Source organism: Lampetra fluviatilis, chromosome 5 (genome assembly GCF_964198595.1).
Source record: "Lampetra fluviatilis chromosome 5, kcLamFluv1.1, whole genome shotgun sequence".
NCBI classification, from domain to species: domain Eukaryota; kingdom Metazoa; phylum Chordata; class Hyperoartia; order Petromyzontiformes; family Petromyzontidae; genus Lampetra; species Lampetra fluviatilis.
In genome coordinates, this window is record NC_136279.1 from 4,756,617 (window position 1) to 4,776,747 (window position 20,131).

General features: G+C 52.8%; 1 protein-coding gene across 1 annotated transcript in view; it reads left to right on the top strand.

Annotated features, from left to right (window-relative positions):
* Nucleotides 1–1,219: 1,219 nt before the first annotated feature.
* LOC144932444 (G1/S-specific cyclin-D1-like) overlaps nucleotides 1,220–20,131 on the top strand; it is a 35,842-nt gene continuing 16,930 nt past the window's right edge. Inside the window, exons 1-3 of the mRNA XM_078856511.1 lie at nucleotides 1,220–1,436; nucleotides 7,648–7,863; nucleotides 11,436–11,595. Coding sequence (XP_078712637.1) covers nucleotides 1,227–1,436; nucleotides 7,648–7,863; nucleotides 11,436–11,595 — 586 coding nt within the window. The 5' untranslated portion in view covers nucleotides 1,220–1,226. The remainder of the gene's footprint in view (nucleotides 1,437–7,647; nucleotides 7,864–11,435; nucleotides 11,596–20,131) is intronic.

Consider the following 20,131-nt stretch of genomic DNA (forward strand, 5'->3'; position numbering starts at 1 on the left):
GGGTGAGTGCGTCGGCGGGTTTGCTTTGTCGGTGTGTCACATGGGGTGTTGATACGTGGGTGGGTGTGTGGGTGTTGCTGAACTCTGGTGGGTGGCTACGTTGGCGGCTGGGGGATGTTGCTGGGTGGATGTATCGGTGGGTGGATGGGTCGGTAGGTGGGTGGTTGCCTGAGTGGGTGGGGAGTTTCGTCGAGTGAGTGGGTGGGTATGTTTCGGTTGGTTAGTAGGTCGACGCCGGCGGGGGTCGACGTAACGTCGGGTGGGTATTCGGGTGAGTGGATGTGCCGGTGAGTGGATGCATCGGCGTTGTGGGTGTGTTGGTGGGTGTGCTGGTGGGTGTGTTAGCGGCTCGGTGGGTGTGTTAGTGGGTCGGCTCTCGTATAGGGTGAATGGGCCCGTGCGTGTTGGAGCAGACCTCCCGTTCGCCCGACGGACGAACGAGCAATCCATCCCATTCCTCTGCGCGTGCGGCCGCCGCCACCACCAACACCACCACCACCCCGCTCAGCCACATTCCCATTGTTCCACGCAGCGCCAGGGAGCAGCAACAGCAGCAGCGACTCTCTGCAAGCGGCAGCGGCAAACAGCAGCAGGAACGCACACACGCAGAGACCCGCGCGCAGTGGCCTCGTTCGCACGGACGGGCGGAGACGGGACAATCGCAGTTCAGCAGCAGCAGCAGCCGCCGCAACAACCACCACCACCACAACCGAAACAATAACCGCAGCAGCAAAGCCAGCAACGAGACACGGGGGGGGGGGACGCGGAGGAAGAAATCGCGAGAACTTTCGCTGCTTTGTTTTTGTGGGGAACAGGGGGGGGGGGCGTAATTTTCTGTGGCTTTTATTTATATTTCTGGTGAGGGGTGAGCTGCTTGCTGAGTTGGTGAGCTGCCGCTTTGGGCTAAGCTGCCTAAATTGATTAGCTGCTAGGCTGTGCTCGCTGTGGCTGGACGAGTTGGCTGGTCTGGCCGGGTAGTTAATTGTTGAGCTGCCTGGATGATTTGCGACCTGCCGACTCTCAAGCGGCCGGCCGGCCGATTGCGATTCGTTTGAGCCCTCTCCTGCGGTGGCTTTGGCTGTTTCTTTTTGTGAGCTGGCTGGCTGCTTGATTGCGGTGGAGTTGTGAGCCGCTTAGCTTCTTCTTCTCCTTGCCTTCGTCGAGTGGAGGAAAGAGGAGGGGGAGGGGTGAGGGAGGCGAAAGGGGGAGAGGAGCGGGGGGAAGATATGGACGCGGGCCGCCTGCTCTGCTGGGAGAGCGAGCGACCGGAGAAAATCCGTAGGGCCCGTCTCGACCCTCACCTCGTGTGCGACCGCGCGCTGCGCAACCTGCTGCTGGCCGAAGAGCGATACGCGCCCAGCCACAGCTACTTCAAGCACGTCCAGCGCGACATTAAGCAGCCCATGCGGCGAATCGTGGCCACGTGGATGCTGGAGGTAGGTTTCGGCTCGAGGAGCTTAAGCCGCGTTTCGATCTCCCGGCAACGCGGTTGAAACAACGGGGGGCCCAAGTTTGCTTAAATCTTAAATTCGCCCCCCCCCCCACATCCCACTGCCGGCAGGCCGATCCACATCACCCACCGGCCACCCAGCCAGCAAACAGTGTGAAGGGGTGCACCACCACAATACCACCACCGTGAATCACCGATCGGTATGTCGCGCGTGGCGGGGTCAAGCGTGGGTGCTGACACGTCTGGCAAGGGTGGAAGAGTAGGCCAAAATAGCCTGTGGAGGAGGCCTCCCAAGAGCTCCCTCCTCTCGTGGTGGGGCAGTGCCGTGAGCAAGCAATTGCAGGGCTGCCCCCTTTGCCCCCACACACAACGCCATCGGTTCCTCTCGACGGCAGGTCGTGCATTCGTCTCCTGTAGGACTCCCATTTTCTCCCAGTCCTCCGTGCTGTCGACACCCTCCCCCCTGTTCCAAGTGCAGGCTGCTGAGACTCATTCCATGAAGCATCTTTTTGAGATGCGATCGCATTTCATTGGCAGCCAGGTGCGGATCGCTGCCATTTCGGGCGTGGAGGTTGTTTCACCATACTTCACCACGCTGGTCAATGCGTGTTGGTCAAGGGGGGAGGGGGGAGCCTGGGACCACCGCTTCGTGGATGATTAACCCGATCATTTGCAGCGTGGCAGGGAATCGAACCCAGGTGGCCTCTGTCACTGTGTTGTGCATGTGCAGTGTTCTTTAAGTAGCAGGAATCAAATGTTATCCGAGGGATATAGAAAAATCAAGGAGGAAGTGATGTAGAGCGTGACATCGGTGGGTTTTCTTAAGGCGTCGTGATCTTGCTGTTGCACTGAAATACAGCGAGAATTAGTGGAGGGGTTGGTGGATCACGTAGAGATGGGGGGGGGCGAGTACGCGTGACACGTAGCGGCGTTAACGGTGCATCGATTCGTATCGATTCTTAAGCCTCGCAATGAATGAATGTAATCGAGTGCCGTAACGCCGTTTTTCAACTCGTGTATGCCCTGTCATCTGTTAATTTGAACTCCTCCAACCACAAGAGGCCGCTGCAGTCACAGCATTGTGTTAAGAGGTTTTATTTTATCTATATATAATGTTGTAATCGATTCACTACCTTTAACCAGGGCGACGTTATTATGTATTGCTCCGCCCGTGTTGAGGATTCTGTGGACCGGAGTGTTTCGTCTGGACCACAATGTGGGTTCAACCACGAACGCCGATTCGAAATAAACAAAAACAAAATAATAAAATCCCCTGGCGACTCGAGAGAGGCGAAGCCGAGGCTTTGTCTGCGATTGACTTGAGGTCACGCGCGAGGGGCGCAGAATGATCGTCGAGCAAAACTTTAATGTCAAGTTTTTTATTTTGTTTAACCGACGGGTGAGATGACTCAAAGAGACCAGGATAGGAGAGAGTCCCAATTTGCAAGTGACCAATCGGTCACCAAAAATTACAAATGCAGCAGCAGCAGCAGCAACAACAACAACTACTAATGTATAAACTACTACAACGAAGCAAATAGACTTCCGAGCGAGAAGAAACAAAAACAATACCCCAACTGTGTCGCACGAGACATGGACCCCCCCCCCCCCAATCTAATAATAATAATGTTTTAAGAAACAAGCCAATGGAAATTTCCAAGAGCAGTGCGCACGTGGACAGGGGTCCACACCCCGATCCGACCTGGACGGCTGCCGTATTGCTCTACAGTGTTTCCCGTGTGTGGTATGTGTGTGGTATGGTGTGTGTGGTGTGGTGTGTGTGGTGTTTGTGGTGTGTGTTTGGTGTGTTGTGTGGTGTGTGTATGTGCTGTGTGTGTGGTGGGTGTGTGGTGTGGTGTGTGTGGTGGGTGTGTGCTGTGTGTGTGGTGGGTGTGTGGTGTGGTGTGTATGTGGTATGTGTGTGGTGTGTGTTTGGTGTGTTGTGTGGTGTGTGGTGTGTGCTGTGTGTATGTGTGGTGTGTGTGTTTGGTGTGGTGTGTGTGTGGTGTGTGTGGTGTGCTGTGTGTGTATGTGCTGTGTGTGTTGTGTGGTGTGTGTGTTTGGTGTGGTGTGTGTGTTGTGTGGTGTGTGTGTACGTGCTGTGTGGTGTGTGTTTGGTGTGATGTGTGTGCTGTGTGTGTGCTGTGTGTGTGGTGTGTGTGTTGTGTGGTGTGTGTGTGTGGTGTGTGACGGAGGCAGCTATGGGTACACAACCCCAATAAGAGGGGGGGGGGGCTCGAGCTCCCCCCTGTTTATTTGTTTTGTTTGACCAGGGATACAGTGAGGAAGTATATTAGGCGACGTGAAGAACTTGCAAGATGATGGGGAAGGGGAGGGGGGGTTGACTCCTCGTTGCGTGATCTCATTTCCTTCCCCCCCCCCCCAAAAAAAATGTTTTCAGAAAAAAAAACCCCAACGCGCAGACCCCCGCCACGGAGGCAATGGCGTCGCGTCCGCAAGAGAGAGTTGTTGTGTTGTTTATTGTTGTTTATTGTTGTTATTGTTTACTTTGCTGTCCTTCCTTGCCCGCCGCCCCCGCACCTTTCGATTAGCACGGAAGACGTTCAGCATGCACGCGCACAGGAGATGAGGGCATTTGCGGAACTCTCGCTCTCTCTGCCTCAATGTGGGGGGGGGTGATTTTATTTCTCTCGCTCTCTCCCCGTTGACTTTCACACCGAAAGCTGTTGAAGCAATGTCTGGGTCCACGCTCACTGCCGTTTCGCTGCGTCCTACGACGGGACAGAGACCTCATCCAGCACGGGGATTGATGAAGGGGTTGCCCATTTTTTTTCCCTTCGAATTCGGTGACAACCACAATCAATTTGTCAAGAGCGCGCAATGCAACGTGGGGGGAATACGAGACGGGTGATGACCCCTAATAAATGACCGTCACGAAGCAGTCGCTTCAAGAGTCGCATGCGGCTCTGGAGACGCAGGTTTCGCGGACCCCCCATTCACGAGCGCGTTCCAGTGGTTCCCTGTAGCGGCGTCAGTCCGAAAGTTCCAAGTCCCCTATAAGCGGTCCAGAGTAGCTGATTCTTGGACTGGTTCTTTGTGTCGATTCCTTCCCAGGACGTCCCTCGTTCGTTTGCTTTCGTTTTTTATCGAGCACGAAACGGTTGAAATTGACGTTTCACGTCACTCGATTAGTGAGTGGTCGGTTTATTTTTTACTCAAACCCCTATCGCGAATATAACCCCAGTACTGGATTATCCTCGTAGCAAAGTAGTAGCTACATGTGTAGGAGCTACATATGTAGTCGCTACGGGCCCCGCCCTTTCAAGGGCCTCGCGCTAAATGCTTTCAAGCTATCAATTCCGGTTCAGTGATTCTGCACTTGCTCTATTGCTATAGTACTATACTGCCCTTCAACTTTTACGAACGACTGGGTGTTTAAGGTTAGCGATTTGTCGTATTATCTGTCCGTATCGCAAATTAAAAAATACAATTACTTTTCTATGCAAGTAAAAAATGTGTGTTTTAACATTTATGTGTCATTTTATTTAGGGCCCCTTTATAATATATGCTACAGGCCCCGCACTAGCTTCATCCGGCACTGACTAACCCTAGATTGAGCCCCCACCCTTTGGCAGACGATGTGCGGAGAATATTACAGTGAAGTCTAAAGCCTAAATTTACACTTGCCCAAATTGGCCAATATCTCCTGTTCGTATTGGATAGAATTGTTAGTCATCGCCTTGACCGTGACCAGAGTCTTTGGCTGCTATAAATTCCCACGCGATCAACCACTCATGTTTATCTATCATTTGTGGCCAGGTCGCTTCTGAAAAAATTAACCCGTAAAAACAAAGTTTTTCACTCTAAATCCTTTATATGCGTGGCATCGAAGCGGCTAGAGTCCTCTCGTCCTCTGGCTTGAGATGGCTGCCACCGATGGGTCAGATCATTGTCTGCCACCATTAAGCAATTGGTAATTAAATATTTTAAAAAAATTCCCTAAACAGTGTAAAATTTGGGAATTTTTTTTCACAAAAATTAATTGTCACGCACAACGAGTCTGTGTGCAAAATGTCAGCTCGATTGGATCACGGGAAGTGGGTTAAAAAACGACCGAAAGATTTGCACGGTCGTAAGCAAGCAAGCACGCAAGCACGCAAGCAAGCAAGTGAACTTAATATAAAGGATTTAAAAAGAGCCATGAAGTGGGCCTTACCTTGTAAATAAAAAAATGTGTTTAGTTTTAGTTTAGTCTTGAGCCGCTCGGTTGCTTCCAAATATGCATTTGAACGGCTCATCCCATGGCTCAGCTCCGGCTCAGCTTCGTGCAGATCCTGAGCCTGGCTGGAAGCGAAATGCTCCGAGAGCGTGCTCAAGTTGAACAGGGCTTCTGTGAGCCGCATCACTCGATCAAGCCTGAGCCGAGCCGAGCCGTGACTTTAAAAAAATACGGGGGCGGGAGGGGGGCCCATAGTCGCACCACCGTAAACACATCCTGTCACGTGCATTGTGTTCTTGAAAGTATGAAGTGGTCCTAAATGACCTCTAACTGCGCCTCCCACCCATTGACACATGAAGGCGTCGCCAAGAAAAACGCATTTCAACGTGGCGAAATCGTCACTTGATTTGTGCACGCAAGTGCACGGCTTGTCTCGTGCACGGATTGCACGACTCGGGCACCGATGCCAAAACAAAACGTTGACACTTCTAGATTCTAGATTTGAAGCTTTCGTGACTGCAAGGATTCATACTCTTAGGTTTTTTAGGTAAAGTCACGTAGGTAAAAAATAAAATTAAAAATAATAAAAGTAATAATAGAAATAAAATAAAATAATAAAATCATGACGTTTCGGAGGCAACACAAGTCTCTGTCATCAGGTGGGACCGTCACAGCTAGATTTACTGTATCAAGTGAGGCAAAAAATTCCAAGGTACAAGTTCTTAAATGCAAAACGTTGACACGCGGCAGGGTCAGGACGGGCCAGCGGCACGCCACGCACCAGCGTCGTGCCGGCAGTGCAAAGGCGGCGCACCCCTCCCCGACTGCTACCACACCGACTCCCCTCCTCCTCCTGCGGCCCCTGTTCGTACAGAGAGAGTTCTCGAGCTGACGTGCAGATGTAGTCGTTGTTTTTGTTGTCGTTGCAGTCGTCGTTTTTCCTGTCACGGCCGGCCCATTGCTGCAGCGTTAATGCAGTCGGCAGTTTTAATTGTTGTTGTTTGTATTTTGTTGCGTGTGTGTATGTTGAACTTCTTTCGCACCGTATGTAGCCAGCCGTGCTCATCGGAGGTGCAGGGAATGGGAAAGTTCAACGAACTAAAACACAAAAAAGCAGTTCCAGCCAAATGAGCTTTCAATCTCGATAAAAAAAATTGTATCCACGGCCTTATGAGTCGGCGGCCACCGTAACCCGGGGTTGTTGTGAGTCTTTAAGTCCAGACCTCGTCTCTCTGTGGAGAGACAACAATTAGAACTGCCGACTCTGTGGAGAGACTAGGTCTCTCTGTGGAAATGCCATCCGAGTCCATCTCCGTCCGTCCGTCCGTCTTGCTCCTCCTTCCGCCCCGGCAGATGTGCGGAGTCGCCCGTCCTGTCATCCGCAGACCGCAGCGGTAGCCTCGAGACGTTCCGTCCGCCCCGTTTTTGGCCAAGAGCAGCACCCTCTCTCGTGGGGCGGTCATGAGCTCCCTCTCGTGGGGGGAGGAGACCCTTCCGCCAGCAGTGGCATGAACGGGCGATTGCAGGGCCTTCGTCTCTACCCATCTTTAATCGTCGCCATTAGGAAAGATGTTTTTGGTGATGGTGCTGCCGCTGCCGCCCGATCGGGGTGAGGACCCTGTCCACGCGCGCACTGCTCTTGGAAAGTTCCACGAGCAACTGAAACCCGACACGTCCGCGAATAACGCTGCGGCCCGGAAAGGAAAGAGATAACATAACGGGCCTTGTTTTGGGCAGTGGGACCCCAGCTTCGTAGCGCACGGACAAAAACAAAATGAGTCATCTGTGTGCTATGAAGACGGTCCATTGCCTGAAACATCACTTTATTGTATATATATTCACCCTAACCACAGCTATCGTTGACTAAACTTTGTTTAGCTTGTTGTCCGTTCCCCCCGCACCTCCGATTGGTTGGCTACGGACGGCGCGAAAGAAGTTCAACGTACGTACAATTCGGTCAACTGAATTTTCGAACGAACGCCGGCGTGCGCCCCCCTCCCCCACTCCGGCCCGCCAGGTGTGCGAGGAGCAGCGCTGCGAGGAGGAGGTGTTCGCGCTCTCCATGAACTGCCTCGACCGCTACCTCTCCACGGTGCCCACCGCCAAGTCGCGCCTGCAGCTCCTGGGCGCCGCCTGCATGTTCCTGGCGTCGAAGCTGCGCGAGACGGTTCCGCTCACGGCCGAGAAGCTCTGCATCTACACCGACCACTCGGTGCACCTGCACGACCTGCTGGTGAGGCCCTCGCGCGCGCAGCCACCCCGACGCGCCCCGCCGTCCCCCAACTAAACAAAACATTTCAAAAAAACTATTTTACCGGCTCTTTTTCACAAGCGGGGGGGGGGGGTGGGGGGCTGCCTTTCACAAATGATAGCTCGACGAAAGTGGCTCGTCGTCGCGTGGAAATTGATAGCAGCGGCCAAATACTCTTGAAGGCGCGATGTCGATTCTAAATGTTGGAGAGCAAAACCGGACGACCCCACGTGACCACCGGGGAGAGAGACATGCCAACTCAAAATATGCAGGCATCGTCAGGGTCGGGATCGAACCCACAACCTCCCGTATACCAGGCAAGGTAGTTAACATGGCACCACCCTGGCACCCTAGACAACCCCCCCACAGCCCTGTGCGTGACACAAGCCACAACCTGTCTTTGACAGCTGAGCACGCGACGGCCGACCATGGCGCTCCTCCGTGGTAAACGAAGACCTGAGGATTGTTTTCTGGCCGCGGTGGCAATCGATTATAATCCTAGCCAGTCGCGCCCGTCCATCCCGCCGCACTGACAGAGGGTGGTGAAGTACGGTCAAGCAACCGCTATGGCTGACATAGCGCCGGGGGAGGCCCTCATCCAGCGGTGGATTGACACTGGGCTCTAAGCGGTTATCGTTATCGCTGTATCGGATAATATGTTACGGGCCCAATTCCCGGTACAACTCATTGTGTGGGCGGCGATTCGGCGCGTTGTCATCGGCGATGGAGAGACATGGGGCAAGTTTTTTTTTAGCTCCAAAAAACTCGATGCGTGGTTCTGGCGCCACAAGGAGGTATTTGCCGGAGCCTACGAAGCTGATGCCAAGCGCTGTGGGTGGTCACTGCCGATCGTTGTGCAAGGGCGGAAGGGAAAGGGGAAAATCAGCACAGTGGCGACCCCTGTAGGGACCTCTGCTCGGTGGTGTAGCGTGGTGGGCAATAGGCGCCGGAGCAAGGAATGAACCTGGGCCCGCTTGCCCAAATGTCCTTCTTCCTCTGTAGCCCACCACCCCCTCCAGCCCATGCACCCTGGTGCAGTTGCACTGCCTGCACACTACTGATAGCTATGCCCACAGTTAAAAGCTACTATACCCCCCCCTACCCTTTCTGGTGGTGGTGGTTGTTGCAGTCCTGAGCCACAAGTTGGAATTCCACATTCCTAAGAGGGAGACTGGAGAGGGGGGGGGGATTGTACATACCTACATTCGTACTTTCATCAGTAGATACCTGAAGCAGTCCTGAGACAGCCTGCCTTCACTGACCTGTGCTGACCAGTGTGTGGTCAAAGAGGCCCCGTGACCGTGTGATCAAACAGGTGTGTGGTCAAACAGGTGTGTGGTCAAACAGGTGTGTGGTCAAACAGGTGTGTGGTCAAACAGGTGTGTGGTCAAACAGGCCCCATAACTGACACGACGTTGGGAGGCCTTCATCCAGCAGTAGATTGACAAAGGGCTGTAAATTGTGATTGTTATAATTTTCATTTTTATTAAGACAGACCAGTCTCCCCAGAGGGAACAGCTGTTGTTTACTTTACACAGAGTGGTGAAGGTAATCATAACAATAATATATTTAGGAAATCCTCATTGTCAAAGTTTAAGGGACTTGACTGTGGGGTGTTTGGCAAATTTAGTAATTAAAGAGACTTGAGTTAGCAACGTTATCAACATTGGGGAGTTTTTTCAACTTGGGGTTTTTGCGACCAATGGATCCGATCGTCACGCGAGTGCAATGGCAATGTGTGTGGTACACCCTCCTCCACCTGACATAGCCAAATGAATACATTTGCCAAGTCAACAAACGCGTCAACTCAGCATTGCTTTGGCACACCGCTGCAGAGCGATCCACACACAATTGAGCAATCTGGTATGACGTTTGACTGGTGGTTGCATCCAACATCGTCAGACTATTGCCAAAATTGTGGAAATCGCACGATGATGGAGAGAGAGAGAGCGATGTTCTGGCTAGGTTTGGAGGAAGATTGCTTGATTTATTGGTACTCTTTATATGAACCATGTGAGATCCCTTCTCTCAACGATATGGATGTAAGTCGTCATCTCTTGACCTGACACCCGTAGAAATATTTGGGAGAGAGCAACATTTCAATCATTTTTTTTCGAACGGTCGTCTCTCTGGGGTTGATAAATATACGGACAAAAAATTGCGCGCCACTCCGTGGAAACTCAACAGCTTGACCCTCCGCCAACAACACTGTTCCCCGCAATAAGAATGTGGAATTTCCACCGCTGACTCACTTGAGTCAGCATCCCACCCGGCTGCAACAGACGTGGCCCCGCGTTTGTGAGTCGTCAGCATGATGACGCCATCTCTCCGTTCGGCTGGGGCCCGCGCCGCAACTCTCATTGAGGGGAGGACGGGGGGAGGAAGGCGCAGCCAGGGCAAGCGGTGGGTGGTGGGGGAGTTGACATCTTCGATTGGACCCAGCGGGGAAGCAAGAGGGAAGAGACGGGGGGGAGGGGGGAGGGAGGGAGGGTGCGGTGTTGAGGCTTGTGGTTTTGTGGAGGAGATGGCGGAGATGCCAGAAAATCATTGATGTTGCTGATTTATAAGACGAAGCGATTTGCGAGCCTCGGTTCTCACGCCCACGCACGCTGGGCACGTGGACGTGCAGATTTCCGATGGCTCGACCACGAGCATCAGCTGTGGAAGGCGGCGTTGGTCACAATCAACGATGACGACAATGATGGTGACGACGATGATGACGATGGTGATCGTGCATGAGGTGGTACGATCAGATTTGGCGTAATCATCATTGCTCCCATTACTCATCATCGTCGTCGTCATCAGCCGTGATCTATCCGCTGCTGGATGAACACTTCCCCGAGCCGTTGTCATCTCTCCCACGGTCTCGCAATGCAACAATCCGGCATTCCATCTCGTTCTTGTACGCACGATGCAGCAATTGATTGTCTCGGCAATGCTGCACAGCTCTCTGATGAGTTCCCCCACCGCCCTCCACCCTCCCCCTCCGGGTTGTTTGCAACGCGCGAGTCGCTCGGCCCGACGTCCGACGTGTCGCCCCGCGTGCTTGGAGCGTTCTCCCGGCAGCACGTTGAGCAAAACTTTGGGCAGGCGTCACGCCAAAAGGATCGCGGCGCTACGCGCGGACAAACGTATCCCGCGGCAACACGGCAATCGTGAGAGCGAAATGCGACCCTCGCCCTGAAAACTATTTAACTTTTTTTTATTTTAGCCATGTAGCTTTTTCAGAAGCGGCGACCTGGCTATGGTGAATGATAGCTCAACGAGGTGGCTTGTCATCATGTGGAAATGTATTGCAATAACCGGAGGAGCCGGAGAAAAATCCACGCAACCACGGCGAAAGAGACACGCAAACTCTAAATATACAGCAGGCGTCCTGGTCGGGATCGAACCCACGACCTCCTGTATACCAGGCGAGGTAGTTAACATCTCGCCACCGTGTGTATATACGCTGAACTTCTTTCACACCGTACGTAGCCAACCATGCTAATCGTGGCACCATACCCGCGCCCCTCCATTACCACCCCCACCCTTCCGCCGTCGTCGCACCCCAGGACATGGAGCTGCTGGTGCTGACGCGTCTCAAGTGGGACATCTCGGCAGTGACGCCGCACGACTTTGTGGAGCACGTGCTGGACCGGCTGCCCCTGCCTCGCGAGAGCGTGGACCTCGTGCGCAAGCATACGCAGACGTTCATCGCACTCTGCGCCACAGGTTATTACCGCGCTTGTTTCACCCCCGCGCTCCCATCCCCCCCCCCCCCACCCACATGCGGTTTCTCCCACGTCGTGTTATTTGTAAGAAGGGGGGGGGGAATTTTTACTTTTCTTCAAGTCTGGCAAATTCGGACCGCGACGCCTGCACACTGTGGCCTCACTCTCATGATGAACGACGTCACGAGGAATCTCTCGCGTCCACCGTTAAGCAGACACGGTGCGCGGTACCGTCGCTGTCATTGCGCCGCGCGGTGTTAATCGGGGCGGCCGCTGGATTCGGGAGATTTTTGTTGCCTTTGTAGGGGAGCGTGCACCCACATGACTGCCACGGTGGCGAGATGTTAACTCCCTTGCCTGTCATGCGGAAGGTCGTGGGTTCGATCCCGACCCCGACGCCTGCTGTAATATTTGGGGTTTACGTTTTCTCTCTCCCCGTGGTCGCATGGATTTTTCTTTTGGGTCATCCGATTTTTCCCTCCACAATTACAATCAACGTGCGTGTTGAGTTATTTGGCTGCTATACATTTCCACGTCACGACAAGCCTCTTCGTTGAGCTATCGTTTGCGGCCAGGTCCCTTTTGAAAAAGAGCTGCATAGCCTCGTAAAATAATTAATAAACATCGTTTCGTTTTTTGTTATTATATTCAAGCCATGCGGCGAAAGCGCTACCGACGGGGCCCTCATCGCCGCCCCCGAACACCGCCTCTGGCTTACGGCTCGCTCGTTGGATTCCCGTAAACGCCGATGGCCAAAATCGCCCGGCATGCGCCCGATCTCGGACGCATAACCGCGAAGACCGCAACAACCCCCAACTGTCATTTGTCAAAAAAGTTCAAGTTACTTTTTTTTTTTCGCTTTAAAGAAGTCCGCTCATTGAGCAGGAGCGCCGGGCAGACCGGCGAACCGCTGGTGCCAGGAGTGGCAGGGCAGCGCGGGCGCCAGCGGTACGAGCAGGGAGACTCCCCAAGCCGCCGCCGCCGCCGTGTGCGGCCGCATTGTTTGCTCGGCGAGTCACGATATTTTACGGACGGAAACATTTGTGCTTACGTGCGCAGTTTTTTCGAGCTCCTGGCAGGTGTTCGTCGCACAATCGGCGGCAATTAAGAGCGCCTGGGCCCCATCGACGGCACCACCTCAGCCCCCCTCATCCTCCACCACCCCCCTTCCTCCGCCACCACCACACAATCTCCAAATTGGGTTAAGGCCGCAGATAGAGCGCCCGAGGGCTTTTTTTCTCCATTCTAAACCTTTGACAAGAGTAAACGACACGTCGAAATGTCAACAGCTCGCGCCGCCCCGGTCGGCGGTTTGGACGGAGCAGGTGAAATCTGCAGCTGGGCCGGGGGTCAAAAAAATGCCCTCGGGGTAAGGAGAGAGAGGGAGAGTGTGAGCAGGTGAGGCCTGCGTGTGGAGCCGCCCCCCCGCCCCCCAGGGTCAAAGTTCGCCCAGATCAGCTGTGCGGCAATGGCTGGCTGTCGCCCCCAAGTCTTAAACAGATAATGACCGTGTAAATAGCGCGGGTGGGGATAACTCGTTCGGTTAACTTTTTTCTTTCTCAAAGCCAAGGCAGTAGACATCCTTCAATAGAGAACCCTTTGTCTGCCATTCTCTTATCTGTATGTAATTCCTGTTGTACGTGCTAGCCGGACAATCTGCAATTCGCCCTTTCGGCAGCTACTCGTCTCTTCTCCTTGGCTCTCTCTCTTCGGGTTCACACTTCGCCTTGTTTGGCATGTCCGACTGTCGGGTGCCACGGTGGCGAGATGTTAACAACCTCGCCTGGTGTGCAGGAGGTCGTGGGTTCGATCCTGACCATGATGGCCTGTTAAATTTGGTGTTTGTGTCTTCTCTGTGTCCTGCCTGGATTTTTCTCCAGGTCCTCCAGTTTTTCCCTCCACATTTAGAAACATGTATTTAGAGTATTTGGCCGCTCTAAATGTCCACATGATAAGCCACTTCGTTGAGCTATTATTTGTGGCCAAGTCACTTCTGAAAAAGAGAAATATAGCTCAGTGTTTGTGGTAATATATAAAAAAAAAAGTTTATAGTTGTATTCACTGTGCAGGAACCAAACCGTGCAGATCCCTCTCTCGATGATGATGATGCAGCATCACCAGCTGCTACTGCTGCTGGTGGTGGCAATGTCAGTTGTTGGCACAGCTCTCTGACGTAGAAGCGCACGGCACGTGGAGAGAAACGTCGGACACCGTGCCGAACAACGCACAGAGGTAGCAACCCGAAATCACGTTGGAGAACATTGCAGCTCAACTGCGAGACCTTGCGCAGTGGTACGGCTCGTCCCATTACCCGTGTGTTCACTAATATCGGGAAGATCACCGGTGTACTTGGGATGAATAATGATAGTCTCCCCTTGATCTTTTGTCAATGAATAAAAGCAAAAACCCAACTCGTTTCATTCTCCCACACTCGAGGAAGCATGTAGCGGCGCTCACGCCCGTGGTGGAAATTCCTCATTCTCATGGCAGGGCCCAGTCTATCCCGTACAGAGGACACCGCACGCACTGTAATGTGTTTGACTTTGAGAGCTTGGTTCTCAGGGTCTCCTAAAACGAGTGCAGTTTGTTGGCTGAACGTAAATAACCGCGCAATACCAATCGCGAAAAGAATTTTTTTTTTTAACCCACGCTCCCATCCACCAAATCCCGCGTGCACGAACCTGACGTTATTTTTGCCGTGACGGTGGGAATTTGTGCCGACCGAGATGGCGGTCACGTTTTATTACCATCCCCCGTGCGTTTCTGCCTGAGGGTTGACTATCGTGGGCTCTGTGGAGCAGAGGAGAAAGTCTTCTCCTTTCGTACGGCTGCTGATGTGGATGCAGAGCATCAACTACAATGTCACATTCAGGTGGTCAAGCCGGACAACCGCGATGGGAGCAGCGGCGTTGTGCCGCCATGTCTCCTTCGTATTTGTGGATCTGGGCATTGCGTCGTATGGTCCGTTCTGGATGGCCAGAGTCGCGCGCCACTGGAGAGTTTTTTTATTTTCCATCATCCGAATCTACCATGGTTTGTGCAGTCGATGCGGTTTAGGGTGCACTAGCAGAGAAGATGTGCAGAGAATTCGGGACATCGCCGCAAAAGTGTGGGATTGGTGGGCGGGACGCGCAATGATGACCGTGGATTGAAGCTAACGGCGGACCGGCAGTCATAGGGACGTCTACCGTAGAGATGGAGCGAGGAGATGAGATCAGGGTCCTGTGCGTGAGCCAGATCGTTACATTACGGAGCCATGCGAGATGGTGACAGATTGTGGGAGGGGAGGCCTTGTTCCATCAGTGGAGAGTATATTTTGTGACTAAACAAATTCATAGCTTTCTCGTCAAGGAGGAAAAACCATCACGTGATCTCCGATCATCCTCGCAGCAGCCTTTGGCTAGCCATCAAACAAAGACGGTCACTGCATCACGTGCTTTCAGATGCTCTTCTGCGGCCGTATGGAACGCTCCTCCTTCCGATATTAGGAAGCCATTGGAACTACGCACTTTTAAATTATCATCTAGATTGAAAACGAATTTCTTTACCACTGCCCTTCGTGTTTAGTTTGTTATCCTAACCCCGCACCTCCGATTAGCGTGGTGGCTACGTACGGTGCGAAAGAAGTTGTACGTGAATACCCGGGGCAGGGAGTGAGTGACGGAGAGGGGAGAATGACGGAGAGAAAGACGAAGAGTGTGAGAGAGAGAGAGAGAGAATGTGAGAGAGTGAGGAATGGAGGGGGGAGAGAGGTCAGAAGGGAGAGAAAGTGAGGGAGGGAGGGTCGGAGGTTGTTGGTAAGAGAGTGAGTGAGGAATGGAGGAGGAGGGTGGGAACAGGCAGCAGTAGGCTGTCTACAGATTCGTTAGGCTCAAGGTAATGGCCAGCTGTAGCAAGCCCTGCCCACGGCAGGGAGTGGTGGCTGCGATTGTAGGCCATCGAATAGAGCTGGTGGGGGCGAGGATTAACGATTCGGAGTGGATGAGACAGAGGGAGGCCCCGGGTGGACAGTGGTGTAGTTGCTGTATGTGCGCGTGTATGTTGTATGTATGTATGAACGTCCTTCCCACTGTACGTAGCCAACCGTGGAGGTTGCTGGGGAAGGAAAACAAACTTAGCACAAAAAGCAGCTCTCCAGAAATGAGTTTTCAATCTAGATTTAAAAGTGCATGGCTCCAGTGGTTTCCTAATATTGGAAGTGAAGAGCGTTCCAGACGGCCGCAGAAGCGCGTGTTGTGACGCATTGGCGAGCCACGTTCGGGGCAATTGCTCGCAAACGCGGTGCAGACTTCTCCTCCTGCTGTAGCAGCCCAGGTCGCTCTGACCATGGTATTTTTCCCCCCAGGGGTTGGCAATGGCACTTCATCCAAGGAATGAACGAGTGGTTCGTTCTATCGCTGGCCCCCCTCCCTCCGCTCCTCTCAATGCTCGCGTCCCCCAACGATGCAGGCCATGGCGTCTCAGTGTCGCGCGTGCGCACTCACCAATCCCAGCCACCCAACCGTGGAACTGAAACTAAAAACTACTTTTTATTTGGATTTACCAGTTAACGCCCACTGAGTTATGTAGGATATTTTTCAGAAGCGACCTGGCCACAAATGGTAACTCAACGAAGTGGCTTATCGTGTGGAGATTTATAGCAGCCAAATACTCTCAAATTACCTCCTGTATACCTCCTGTATACCAGGCGAGGTAGTTAACATCTGACCACTGCGGCGCCCCTCCCCTTTTTCCCGAGTCCCAACAATCTGCCAACGCCCTGGGCAAATGTCTGCGTTGTCTGCGTCTAAAACCGGCACTGCCAGGCCTCCCAAACCCAACCGCCAGCACTCGCCCCCGCCTACCGCACCCTCTCCGTAGCGCAGCGCCCGTTGCAGTTGCACCGTCTGCACACTCTCAGCAGCTGCGCCGCTGACATTCGGATCTCTTAATGAGCCGGACGAAAACCGCCGCCTAAAGCAGTGGGAGGCTCAGAAGGACATTTTGTGGCTCGTTGCTAGAAGTTTGTGGTTCGAGCCCAGCGGCCGCCCCGGTTAATACTGCGGGTGTATTTAACCCCGGCGGGCAGTAAAGGTCCCGTGACGTCATCCGAAGGAGCGTAGGCCGTGTGTGGCGGCGTCACGGTCCGAATCTGCCGAAGGTGAAAATCTACCCCCCCAATGACTGAATCGGGTCAAACAAAAACATGCAGACGTTACTCGCCTGTGAGTAGCGTCTGCGCGGTGTACTTAGGAAACATAATTAACGTTACTGCGGGAGGATAACGATCAGGAATGGAGCAATTGTGCAGGACCACGAGAATGCAGACAGTTAGAAAGCATGGGGGGGGCGGTGGTCAGGGGGGGGTGGGGGGTGGGGTTCGCGGTGGATTGTGCGGACTGCAAGTTGAGAGACACGGATATCGAGGACCTGGTGGGAATTGCGTGAAAGCGTGACACTGATTGTGGCAGGAGTAAAATATTGCGAAGTTATGAAGGTAAGGATGAAGATAAAGGCGCAGCCCTGCAATTTCTTTCTCGTGCAACTGCTGGTGGATGGGGCCTCCAATTGAGGGGAGCTCTGGAGAGAGCACCGTGTAGTTGAACATAGACATAGCGTTAAGGTATAAATGTTTGCAAGATGCTCCCGGGGTTTAAACACGTGGCACAGCATCAATGACTGGCAAACTTAAGAGTAATAATACTACTAAGTTATGATATCGAATTACGTGTGTGTGTATATATAGTGGCGAGTGAGTGATTTCATTCTACTGATGTTCTACTTGGGATAGAGAGCTGACATTTGGCACACAATATCTTGAAATAATAACTTATAACTGTGAATATTGTGTTCAATAACTCAATTTTACCCCCCCACCACCACCGAAATTAAGAGGGGTGGTAGAGGCAATGGTGGAGGAGGATTTAAACATTTTCTTCAACTTTTACATTTTTAAAACCTGGGGTGTAATTGTTTCCATCTGGGAGGTATTGAAGAATGCCTAGTCTGCGTATGACATCAAATTTTGTACAACTCCCGATATTTTTCCGTGTACTTTGTTAATGGTTGCGTGGATCTTTTTTCTCCAGGTGCTCCGGTTTTTCCCCTCCACATTTAGAATCGACGTGCATTAACAATATTTGACTGCTGCTATAAATTTCCGCGCGATAAGCCACTTTGTTGAGCTATCATTTGTGGCCAGGTCGTTTCTGAAAAAGAAGCTAATAGTTCAGTGGGCCTCACACCTGGTAAAATAAAAAAAAACATTTATTTTGAATGAAAAAATATAGATATTTTTTATTCATTAAATTTTGTATCCTTTCATTCGATTTTTTTTGTGATTTGATTGCCTTTCCTATACTTTGCACGCCTATCGTGTGTTCGTATTGTTTGTTGTCAGTTCTGACCCCATGCCCCTACTGGACATCTGTGGGAAAAGAGCTTGAAATAGCTCATCGGATTCCTCCTGTATCAAGATAAATATTCCGATTCTGAAGGTTTCCAATGCGTCGCGCGTTCGTCCGGGGCCACGCTGTCTGACGGCGCTCCCCACCGATGTGCGCGCCGTGCTCTGCGCGTGGCAGAGCTCCTCGGAGCCTGGGGTGCAGGAAGTGAGGGCGGGCAGGCGGATGGGACAAAGGTGAAGGGGAGATGGACAAAGAGCATTTAGGATGTTAGCTTGCATGGGAAGATGGGCGACAGAGATGCGGACGAACGGACCAAAACAGACGGATCGGGAGAGAGGCAGACACAGATGAGAGAGGCAGATGAAAAGACTGACAGACTGAAGAAGGCAGACAGATAGAAAGGGACAAACGGACAAAGATAGATACGAGAGACAGAAATAAGGCCGAGTGATGGACAGACGGAGACAAGAAGATGGAACAGACATATATAAAGACAGACAGAAGCGAGAATGAGAAAGAGGGATGCATGAGAGAGAGAGAGACGGAGAGACAGAGAGAAGAGTAAATTTAAGGCACACGGAGAATTAAAAAGAGACGGAGGAGACGGGGGAGTGCGAAACACAAGCCGAAAAGTGTTATGATCCGGAGAGATGGTTTTACGGGAGAGAGAATTTACAAAACCACTTGGACGCTGACGGAGGGAACGGGAGGACAGAGGATTAAGATGCAAAGCATATGGCGAGAGACTTGAAGAGAGAGCGAGAGAGATGGAGAGAGGAGTGGGCGATGCAATGGAAATGGAGAGCGAGGGAGAGAGAGCGCAGATGAAGGTGGTTATTAAATTAACTTTCCCATACCCACCCCTCCTTGTATCTGAGCCAAAAAGGGGCCGTTTCTGAGTTAGTTGCCCTGACCACGCGGTGAATCCGTGTGTGCGTTTCTGTGTGTATGTACGTGTGTATGTACGTGTGTGTATGTACGTGTGTGTATACGGACGTGTGTATGGGGAGCCGTAATGTACCGGTTAGCGCGACCCGAGGTCGATTCCCGCTCACGGCCAACACCAGTGACGATTATTTAAACCGATCCTGGGCCTCCCCTAGGTCGACTCGGCCTCAATTAAGTACCTGGTATGGTGCGCAAACATCGCCACTAGGGAGATAAAGGCGGCCGGGCGTGGTGCTGGCCACCCACCCCCTCGTGTGCCGTGCCGGCCTTCATAGGTGTTCGCTAACAGCACTTGCCTCAACAGTCTGTTAAGGCTATACGGGGGGTCTTTGTCTTTGTGTGTGTGTGTGGAGCGGTAGTGTAGCGGTTAGCGTGCCGCGCTACGCACCCAGTGACCCGAGTTCGATTCCCGCTCATGCTCGCCACCAGTGACGATTATCTGAACCAGTCCTGGGCCTACCTCCCCTAGATCGACTCAGCCTTAATATGAGAACGTGATGCGATGTGTAAAAAAAACATCAGCACTGGGGGAGACCAAAGGCGTGCCATTGGCCACCCACTCCCTCGTGTGCCGTGCCGGCCTTCGTGGGTGCTGCTGCTCCCCGCTCCCAGTGTGGACGGTCCGGATCTTCGTCTCTAGCGCGCCTGTATGCGCGAGTGCCCGTCGGGCTACATGCATCGTGGCATGGAGCTTTCTACGGTCCGAGTTCAATCCGACGCCACGGCTCACCGTTGGCGTTGGCGGTGTCCGTACCTGGCGTGGGCTTCGCTTGCGTTGACTCGGCTACGAGAAGCGAGTCGCTGGTGCCCCGCGTCTGAGCATCGGCAACCGGCACAACTGGTCCCCCTTCCCGTGCCTTATCGAACCTCGGTGGGGGCGTTCGCTACCTAACAGCACCTGTTTCACGTTGCAAAAAAAGAAAATACCGGCCAGAGCGAATCTTAGGGTGCACGGTTATTCCCCCTGTATAGAGGCAATGAAGAGTTTAATCCTGGGAGGGATGGGGGTGGGGGAAGTGACAGTGGACTTGGGTGGGGAGGGGAGGTGCTGAGTCGCAAAATTAATCGTGGTCACTGGGCGGAGGAGGAGGAGGAGAAATCCTTTAATTTCACTTCATTCAATGCCGACTGAGGCCACCAGATCCTGGGGGGGGGGGGGGGGGGGCGCTCCTCGCCGCGGTGCCACCTGCGTGAAACTTTAGC